Source organism: Rutilus rutilus (genome assembly GCF_951802725.1).
Source record: "Rutilus rutilus genome assembly, chromosome: 1".
NCBI classification, from domain to species: domain Eukaryota; kingdom Metazoa; phylum Chordata; class Actinopteri; order Cypriniformes; family Leuciscidae; genus Rutilus; species Rutilus rutilus.
The window spans coordinates 49,760,285-49,770,919 of record NC_140209.1 but is presented as its reverse complement, the minus strand read 5'-3'; the positions used below and the strand labels follow the sequence as shown (position 1 = coordinate 49,770,919).

Here is a 10,635-nt window from a genome sequence, read left to right as displayed (position 1 = left end):
CCTTGAGGCGGATGGGCTACAACAGCAGAAGACCCCACCGGGTACCACTCATCTCCACTACAAATAGGAAAAAGAGGCTACAATTTGCAAAAGCTCACCAAAATTGGACAGTTGAAGACTGGAAAAATATTGCCTGGTCTGATGAGTCTCGATTTCTGTTGAGACATTCAGATGGTAGAGTCAGAATTTGGCGTAAACAGAATGAGAACATGGATCCATCATGCCTTGTTAGCACTGTGCAGGCTGGTGGTGGTGGTGTAATGGTGTGGGGGATGTTTTCTTGGCACACTTTAGGCCCCTTAGTGCCAATTGGGCATCGTTTAAATGCCACGGCCTACCTGAGCATTGTTTCTGACCATGTCCATCCCTTTATGACCACCATGTACCCATCCTCTGATGGCTACTTCCAGCAGGATAATGCACCATGTCACAAAGCTCGAATCATTTCAAACTGGTTTCTTGAACATGACAATGAGTTCACTGTACTAAAATGGCCCCCACAGTCACCAGATCTCAACCCAATAGAGCATCTTTGGGATGTTGTGGAACGGGAGCTTCGTGCCCTGGATGTGCATCCCACAAATCTCCATCAACTGCAAGATGCTATCCTATCAATATGGGCCAACATTTCTAAAGAATGCTTTCAGCACTTTGTTGAATCAATGCCACGTAGAATTAAGGCAGTTCTGAAGGCGAAAGGGGGTCAAACACAGTATTAGTATGGTGTTCCTAATAATCCTTTAGGTGAGTGTATATATATGCATATACATACATACCCTGTAAACAAAATACATGATCAATAAGTCATGACATTGTTTTTTTATTGCTTTAACTCATCAAAATAAGTTTAACTTTTTAAAGTTACACAAGATCCAACACATTTTTTAAAAGATAGTTTAATGTAATCTAAGTTGAAATGACAAACATTCAAGTTGATAGGATGTTTACTCTCATGTAATTATTAGAAATACATTTTCAAAAATAATTATCGTTTTCAGTATGGGTGTGTATCATTTATGTTCACCACAGGCTTTATTTGACTAATAAATTGGAAAACCCCCATAGAAAAATTATAAAATCTCGGAAATACATTTTCAAAAATAATTATTGTTTTCAGTATGGGTGTGTATCATTTGTGTTCACCACAGGCTTTATTTTACTAATAAATTGGAAAACCCCTATAGAAAAATCTCAAGGGCTCTGACGTCATCCCTGCACCAAGGTTTGCGCACACACAAAACACGTGATGTCCATCCAGTGGACGCAGGATCCGAAGGGGTTAAACTCATTGAGCCTCGCGTGACTAAACGATTATTAGCTCAGAGAGGAGCGCATTCATGACGAATAGAATACATCCTGAAGCAATTTGTAACCAAATACTACAGATTTTGGTTGATACTGCATTACTGCCACTAGGAGTCAGCATAATGACTAATTAGATGTACCTTTCCAACTGAGCGCCTTCAAAGTCGGTTCACTCGGTCCAGCAATGTCCATGAAGTCATGAAAGTACAACACCTACTACCTATCTGAACGGGGCAAAGATCAAAACTTGCCCAAAATGTTCCAGAAAAGTCAAATCAACAATAATATCTGAAATCATTTTCATCTAAACGTTGTTTTAGATTAAATCATGCTAAACAGTGAAGCTAAAGTGCATTGACTTTCTGCAGTAATTGAAATGTTTTTTTTTTTTTTTTCTCCCATTTGTTAGTGGTCTTTAGCTTCCTTCTCTACAGTTACTGATAGTTTTACTTGAGTGGCCCTTTATCCAGCTATCTGTGGAATACATAATAAAGTCCAGTGCACATGAGTAACCTAACTTTCTCCATGGTCCTTGAACATTCTTAAAAAAAAAAAATCATAATGGCAAGTCCAATCCAAATCCTTAGCGATCCAAGCAGAGACCTGTAATGAATAATCTCGCTTCTTATTAACCTGATGAAAAATTTCACTAGTACAACAGAAAGACAGAAGACATTCGAGTACAATATAATTCACTTTTAATTTGAGAAGCACAAACGTTGCCTGTCTGTCCGATCGGCCAATTATCCATAAACTTTTTTTTTTTCTTGTTGCCTCTGCATAAAGAAAGTGTTAAATATTCTCATCATGTGTCTTCTCCCTAGACAATCAGGACAGCTACAGCCTGAACATCAAACACAGTAAAGAATCAAACAAGGTATGTACAAAATAAACTTTTTTTTGTTGTTGTTTTGTACAAACTATTACATGCTAAAGGATATACCAGACTCACCCAACCCTCATTCACCACATTGGAAATTCAAAGTATGAAAATAACTCACACGATACAATATTGGCTTTTGAAAGCTAGTCAAACCTTATGGTACATTTGCCTGATAAGTACACAGACCCCCACAGAGAGAGACACAAAACCATAATTAATGATAAAGAATGAAAGGGGCGGCGGGTTTCTCAGCAGGAAATGGGACAGTCGTTGATGGTCCCCTTAACAATTTGCCACACAACCTCAAAAGGAGAGATTTCTCTGACACTATGAATGCTGTTATGCTCCAGTGAGATAAAAAAAGGAATATATTAAGGATTTCTGGTTTACATGACATCCCTTAAACAAGAACAAATGGCTACAATAGCTAGATTCGTGTGACAACAGATACAGAGAAGCTACTTATAAAATTTGTAAGTAACTGGTGTCCGCTATTAGACTTTATTACATTCATATTAGTTAAAATAACAGGAAGGAGCTGCAAGCAGTGACTCGCTGACTGGGGAACTAACAGAAATCGTTCCTCGTTGTTACCAAATGAAAAAGAAAAAGAAAAAAAGAAACGGGGCTGTGACCGACAGCAACCGAGGAGCCAACGAATGAAATTTAGCCAAATCCTTTCTTGTCAAGCACTCCAGCTAATGCTATAACTCATCATAAATCAAGTTACGGGATTTGATGATGGCTGTAAGTATTGCAGATTGTTGTATAAAACGAAGACAGAGTTTAGACCTGACCAATCAATGGAAGAGCTCTTTTCCACGGGGTTGGGAGATAAAAGGAGGAACCATGTTAAAAGGGAAACAAGGCAGGAAATTCCAGTTTATATTGGAGTGACTGCATGTTCTTTGGACTAACCTGGTCATGCATAGTACCGCCAAGTGCTTTAAAACTCACTAACGCAAGCCCACACGAGAAGGGCCATTCCCCGATGCTGAACGCAGCGAGTGCAGTCGAGTCTCCAATATCAGCAGCCTGTGCGTGTTTATTCGGGGTGCTGATTGTAGGATTCCTGGAAATAGTGTCATGCAAGAGAGACCAATTAAGTGCTCTAATCAGACTTGGTGGTGTTTAAAAAGCGCATGAGAGCAACATGGCAGTTTCATCTCCTGGCTGTGATGAAGGCACCTGCTATCTCCGTCACGTTGACAGAAACGGGGCACATACGGACCATGGTATACAAGAGATCACGGGACAAAAATTAAACCTGAAATTGTGATTTATGCAATTCCCAGGCATTAAATATGAGGAAGTTTGTCTGTTCAAAATAAAAAAGGGAATGTGGAAAGATTTCATAATGAAGTGCTTTCACAGAGAGAACTAAGACAAGCGTTGGCGCCTTCGTGCAAGTCTCTGGGTAATCATTATTATTGGCTTTATTTTTTGCGTTTTATCACTCCAGTATAAACTGCAAGGCTGAACGAGTAATTTTAGGTGGGATTTTGGAAAACTTCTGGAAGAGAACCACACACAATGCAAGCTGAGCCCCTCAGTACGACAGCATGCTAAGGGGGAAGTGCTCTTCTGCGATATACGAAACGTTTCGGAGCTTCTTATTTTGGTTTAGCACTCAAGCTAATCTCTCTTGCTTTTAATTGTATTTATCTTCCTAAACATTTTTGTCCTCCAGTGACCCAAAAGAAAGACAGAATTAAAACAGGTCTCTATATATATATATATATATATATATCGCCATACAATTCACTAAAAACTGTGAAAGAATTGACTGATGTTTGAATATCAAACAACAGGGACTTTCATTCGTTTTGTTGGTTTTCTTTCCGTCTACGTTGCTGCTGTTTCAGGAGTTTCTGAAAGCTGGTGGGTGGGCAGAGTCTAGGCTTCATCGGTGAGTGGGTTTGGGTGGGTTGGTTTGTTGCTGCTTGGCGCAGTCGTCGCCCAGAGGTGACGGAGGCCCTGTGTCGGACTCCGACTTGGAAGTCCTGCTGCCGGACACACGTCGAACAGTCCTACAGGGCCTCTCGCCAGCCGGACTGAGATGGATTTCGGACTCCTGTTGCGGGTCCACGTCCAGCGGAAAGGTCCGGAGTTCCCATGGCTGTACCGGTTGGGGAGCCCGTAGGGACAAACAGAGACAGACTAAGTAAATATCTGCACACACAATTGAAGACAACTGCACATAAAGGTTAAAAAAAAGGTACTTTTTTTTTTGTAACTGACTTACAGTGGTGTACAACTGAGCATGTGTGAAACTGAACGTACAATAAAGCCTCTAGTTTATATTGGAGCTCTAGCCAAATTCAACAATGGACCCTTTTCACATTTCCGGGGTTCTCAGAAGTGGAAGTCGTCATAGTTGGGTAAACCTCTATAGTGGTGAATGGAAACTACGACAAATATATATTTTTTGCATTCATATTTGAAAAAAACTAAAACACACAATAACATTTCTATGACTTTAAAAAACATTGAGATTGTTAAAATTTGGTATTAGCCATTGAATCAGAAACTTTCATGTAGCCCTGATAACCTTTATTTATTTAATACAGAGGTGGTATAGTGTGATCGTGTGATTTTTTTTATGAAATAAAACTAAATTGACATTTAATAACCGATCATTTTAATAACCATGATGGCGCTTCTACTTTGGGGGCCTACCATTTCCTCGCAGGTATCTGGGGTGGAGCAGCGCGTGTCCTCATTGGACAGCATCCGCTGAGAGTCTCTGGAGCCAGGCGTGTACAGGCCGGACAGCATCAGCATCTCCGGGCTGACGGGGCTGGAGGGAGACGCCACTGAGCTGTACTCGTGCAGCAGGTGGAAATGCGCCGTGTCTGGAGATGAGGGCTGCGGCGTGGAGGGGTTGGTGCCGCACAGCAAAGGGGTTGTCCGTCCGTCCACAGACTTGTACGACCTGTGGAGAAAAAGAGTGGCGCTGATTATCATGTAACTAACAGTGCGGCTGCAGTGAAATCAGTGTAATGCTTATTACACCCCCCCCCTATTAACCCATGAGACCCCCTGAAAGCCTCAAAAGCAAAATTTGAAAGGGGTCTCAAATTTTGTCAAAAAAACCCCCCAAAAAAACTAAATTTGTCACCAGTGTTAATTTCGTTAACGAAAAAATGTACGTTGATGACCTTTTTTCCCCGACCAAGACAAGGCGATGAGAGACGTCATTAAACGATAACTTTGACTATATCAACACATGCAATATCGTTGACAAAAAAAGACAAGACTGATATGTGTTTAAAAATAAATAAAAACTTGACCAAAACCACTTATTTTTGTCGAATAAAGGAGAAGACAACACATTACAGACTGTTTTTACGAGCGTTCATGCTTACGGTTGCCAGATTTCAATAATTTAAACCCCAGTCAGAGCTTTTCTGTTAAAAGAGAACGTTTTCTACCCGGTCTTTTCAATAGTATCTGGCAACCAAACGCGCGCGCTTTATACACTTCTGAAGAAGCGCGGATGATCTGAAAACACAGACAAGTAAGCTGGAGTTCCAGCGATCTTCATTTGAGATTTTCATTGAAAATATTTTCTCACGACCCATTTTGGTTTTTAAAACGGCGAATTTCGCCGAAAGGTGAGGAGTTTTCATGCCTGCTTATTGCTTCAATGACTTCTCATTATAACATGTTGATGTAAGTGAACAGCCTGGTGTCATTACTCACTGCATTTCTTATCTCTCGCATTTAAAACTGTTGGTTTTCTTTTTTGCACCTCATCTGCCATCATGAAGTGCAAAACTCAAAAATCAGCCACATGTAGATAGCAGCAAAGTTGTTAACCAGGAGAAATCGCACTTATCCCTTGAAAGGGCTGAGAAAAGCAGTGCAAGTGGTGTTCCCTAACCTGCTGCCTCTTCTCATTGCGACGTTGCTGGCGGTCCAACTCCAGCGAGAGCGCTCCTGATCCTGATACGGAAGGTGAAGCTCAGAGAATGTTGCGTCAGAGAGATCCTCAACCTGAGAGAACGAGAGAAGATGATTAAATACATACACCAGGCAGCATAGGGCTTCAGGCAGTACAAAATTAAAGGTAGTCCTAAAATGAAACATTTAGGAGATAAATGTCAAATTACAGAATTGCTTAATAAAGAAGGTCGTTCAGAAGCACTTCAGTTCATTGAATGCAAATATTTAAATGTTTATTTTATCATTATAAATTTATTACAACAAAACATTTTGAATCTGGAATTTTGATTCAAAACACTAAATGTTAATCTTGTTGTCTGACTCAGAACTAATTAGTTAATTTTATCAGTAATCAGACATCGTGTGGCAGTTTCCCCTTCCGGTCACAACACACACATACTTTAGTTGGAATAAATATGTCGAAACTGCATATGGACACACAATTTTTCCTGACTGTCTAGATTTTAAATTAGCGTTGCACATTTGTTGTTACATCTGCAGCCATTTAAGTTCAAAACCTATTGAGCTGCCTATCAAGAAAGCATTCTGAGGCATTATCGTCACATTCGAACCCTGCATACTTATGGCGCTTTTCCACTACACAGTACCAGCTCGCCTCGGCTCGGCTCGGCTCGGCTCGACTCGGCTCGGCTCTGTTTGGTTTTCCACTGTGTAAAAGTTGTACCTGTACCTGCTTCCAGGTACTTTTTTTCGTACCACCTCCGGCGAGGTTCTAAGCGGGCTGAGGCGAGCTGAGGCGATACTAAAATGTGACGTGAAATCATGGCAGACTGCTGATTGGTCAGAGAGAATCGTCACTATTCACTGCGTCATCATTGCACGCGCCAGACGCAGTATCCTGAATAAAAAACAGCAAAAACAAAAACATCCAAAAACAGCATACACTCGATTTCCTCCATTGTCCTGTGTGTGTAGGTAGCGGGCGCGTCTCGCGTAAAAGATTAAGTCACGGCAGTTTCCTGCGGCGTCGCTATGACGACCAGGTACTATTGTGGAGGTACTATCTGCAATGGAAAACGGAGCGAAAAGCGAGCCGAGTCGAGTCGAGCTGGTACTGGTAATGGAAAAGCGCCATTAGTGAAACAAACCTAGAATACCCTAAATTTCTAGGTAGGCGGCTTACGGTCTTGACAGCCTAAAATAACTGCTGGGTGACCCACAGCATGGCCGTACCTCCATTGCATCGTCCTCTTCAGCTATTGGTTTTGCAAAAACGTCCACTTCTCGCCAACTACAATTAAAAAGCAAAAGAATCAGCAATTAAATCTTTGAAGATTCATGTGGCTAATAAACACGTCGGGAAACTCAGTTTGTGTCTCTGACCTTGGGGTAAGGATCTCTTTATACTGTAGTTTCTCCACTCGGGTGGTGGCGGCCACAGACATGGGGATGACGATGTTATTGATGTCAAAAGGGCTCTCTCCTCTCCGTCTTCGAATAGTCTGTAAGAGTCGCACACAGGCATAAGTAACTTGGTTCTCATGCGTTTACACAATCAGAGATGGAACGCTTTCAAGAGCATCTTACAGAGGCGCTGCTGTTGAGGTGGAGGGGTGTGGAGGTCTCGGAGATCGATGGCTGTCTCATCAAGGGGCTGTGGGTGGGTGTGTTGAAAGCGGACAGAGATGGGCATGGACTCCCCATGTCCATATACAACTTCGTAGCATCTATAGAAAAAGTGTGTTAAAGGACTGAACTCAATGTTGATTAAGAGAGAGAGACGAAAGCAAACAAGACCGACGTGAATAAAAGAGAATGAATGAGAGGGAAAATATAATGAAGAACGTACTTTCTGTGCGGTCCAGCGAGGGTTCACGAGGTCTCTTGCGGCTGTGGCTCCTGTCAAAGGAACTGCTCTGCCGGAAATGCTGGCGAGAGTCAAGTTTACTGGCACTCATCGGGATGTCTAACTGCTGCCGGGACACCTTCTCTGAGCGCACCTTATGATGCGGCAAACCTGAGAGAAAGCAAACAGGAAGAGGAAATAAGAGAAAAATACAGTCAAGTATGAAATAAAGGGTACATTTTATTACTTGTAGGTACATTTTATTATGTACGTACATGTGTATCTACGTATATATAATACTTTACATTTGTTTTTAGAACTTTGTAATCTTTGTATTTTCGGGTTATTTTACATAATTTATGTATGAGATACACTGTTTTTGTTCTGCACTATTATTTATATATTAATTTCTAACATCTTTTTTTTTAATTGTTACGGTTATATGTTTAACATTCCCTTTTCAGTTACTCTGCATATTTTGTCTTTGGTTATATATTTTTTTTGTTGTTGTTGATTTGCTTTTTACTTTTAACTTCTCATTTAATCTGTACTGTTATGGGTCTTAATCTTTAGTTATTTTACAAAATGTATGTGTCGCTTTGGACAATTTTTTCTCTCTCTTATTTCTAATCTTTAATGTTATTCCTTTCTTTGTCAGTATACGTCATCTTTATTTTACGTAATTAATGTAAATAATTAATTGGCATGTCAAAATCTCAAACAATAAATTGCATTAAATAATACACAATAACCAATAATAGTATTTTTTATTTTATTTCATGTGACTCGTTCAACTATACGCTACAGATCACTAAATCTGGACGCTTTTCAAAGCTCAATAATTCATAATTCATATAAAAAATAAATAAATAAAGTGTAAGCAACCGTGGCTGGACTTGTATGATGCCAGAAATAACTGCTGAGTCACTGCAGAGAGCAGCTAATGATGGCCAGACACTCACAGGTCACTTTAACTGCCCATAGGGGCTGTCACGTTTAGGCCAAATTTAGACTCTCCTAAAGGTGTAAGAATTTGCCTCCATTGGAGAAAACTCGGCTCTTGACATTTCAGACACTGAGGATGCAGGGAATTTTCTCTCATAATTTATAGTAGACCGTCAGAGCAGTGGCCTAGGTGCCTCAGCCTTGGTTCCTGTGTAGCCACCTCCATTTCCTATATCCTTTGTAATTTCATGTCCATGAAAGTGGAGAAAATGCCCTTTAAGGCTAACAAATAAGATATTTCAGTGTCTTTTATTTTTATTTTTCACACTTACGGACAGTGGAGAGGAGAGAGTTGGCGAGCCTGTGTTTGTCTTTGGAGGAAGGGTCTGAGATGCGGCTACCCAAACACAACTTGTGCTTGAGCGAGATCTTCTTGATGGGCTTGATCTTCTCCAGAGGACGATTCTGCCAGTGTCCCTTCAGCACACGCTGCATATGGAGATTCATCATCACATCTGAGGAAAAGAAAAAAAAGTCCATAATTTTCACATTGATTTTGCATTGTCAGAGACCTCAATCTTAGACCTAAATGTAATAATTTTCTCCACCCCTGAAAGTCCTGGCCGACCTCAAGCCCTCTAATTTTCGCAACATTTTTCTTGCTGAATATCCTGTTTTACTTTAAATACATCAGACTGTGTAAGTAAAATGGGTTGTGACAGATTCATGCTGACTTTCTTTTAGGCAAGTTTATTTATATAGAACATTTATTAAACAGTGGTAATTCAAATTGCTTCACATAAAAATTATTTAGAAAAATGAAATGATTTAAAAAAAAAAAAAAAAGTTAAATAGAAAAAGGTCTACATTAAAATGAACATGAGAGACATAAAAAAGGCATTATGTGCATTCCATAGAAATCGAACCCAAAACCCGGAGTTGCTAACCATTTGTCATTGCTCATTCAAAAGCCTTTTCATCCTTTGGCTACTGTAATAATGTGAATAGTGAATGACCTAATGGTCTGTAAACATCTAAATCAGTGACACAAAGTGTACCAGACATGTGTGTAATTCTCCAGAAGGGGGAATCAGAGCCTGATTCTAGAATTCATCGTACTTTGGTTCCTCTTTCTATTTCCCTCCATCTACTCGGGTTTCACCAGCGGTGTCACCTGCCTCTTTTCTACGCCCATTATTCATTTGCACAATAGACGCCAGATTAGAGAGGACAGCGGGCTCATATTAATGAGGGAAAATACGTCTGTCTCAGTTAGTCTGATAAAGCTAGCCGCTACTGGCACAGTTAGCCAGAGTCAGGTTGCACTGCTCTTTAAAATGGTCATCACCGCTAAGGTCAGGCAGATGAATGCATGATCAGCTAATCTGACCAGCACAGGGAAGGATTGCTGATCTAAGATGAGCTCTTCAAATCAAATGTTACTGAATTCTCAGACATGAAAAGCAAAAACAGTTCTGAGATCTCAGCACTAATGACCTGCTCCAAACCCAGAGCAGCCTGAAGATTATTTTAAGAAGTGCAATAACCAGATCCAGAATAATTAACACTTAAATTAGCACCTAATTGTTATGCAGTAAAAAATCCTTGAGGCAAACTGGGAAACAATAGGCGGAGGACAGATAGAGCTGCGCCATGTAGACACACCTCTATATGCGTCCGTATCTATGTACATGTATGTAGACACACATCTATATGCGTCCGTGTCTATGTACATGTATGTAGACAC

General features: G+C 40.4%; 1 protein-coding gene across 3 annotated transcripts in view; it reads right to left on the bottom strand.

Moving 5' to 3' along the window:
- Positions 1–1,986: 1,986 nt before the first annotated feature.
- kansl1b (KAT8 regulatory NSL complex subunit 1b) overlaps positions 1,987–10,635 on the bottom strand; it is an 87,215-nt gene continuing 78,566 nt past the window's right edge. For 2 of the 3 annotated variants that reach the window (XM_084420469.1, XM_084420468.1), the window contains 8 exons: positions 9,221–9,403; positions 7,947–8,114; positions 7,685–7,824; positions 7,481–7,599; positions 7,331–7,388; positions 6,075–6,187; positions 4,869–5,123; positions 1,987–4,326 (listed from right to left, as the gene is read on the bottom strand). In XM_084420469.1, the coding sequence (XP_084276595.1) occupies positions 4,092–4,326; positions 4,869–5,123; positions 6,075–6,187; positions 7,331–7,388; positions 7,481–7,599; positions 7,685–7,824; positions 7,947–8,114; positions 9,221–9,403 (1,271 nt within the window). In that variant the 3' untranslated portion in view covers positions 1,987–4,091. Of the gene's footprint in view, positions 4,327–4,867; positions 5,124–6,074; positions 6,188–7,330; positions 7,389–7,480; positions 7,600–7,684; positions 7,825–7,946; positions 8,115–9,220; positions 9,404–10,635 lie in introns of all 3 variants that reach the window. The other variant, XM_084420467.1, reaches the window with a different exon arrangement.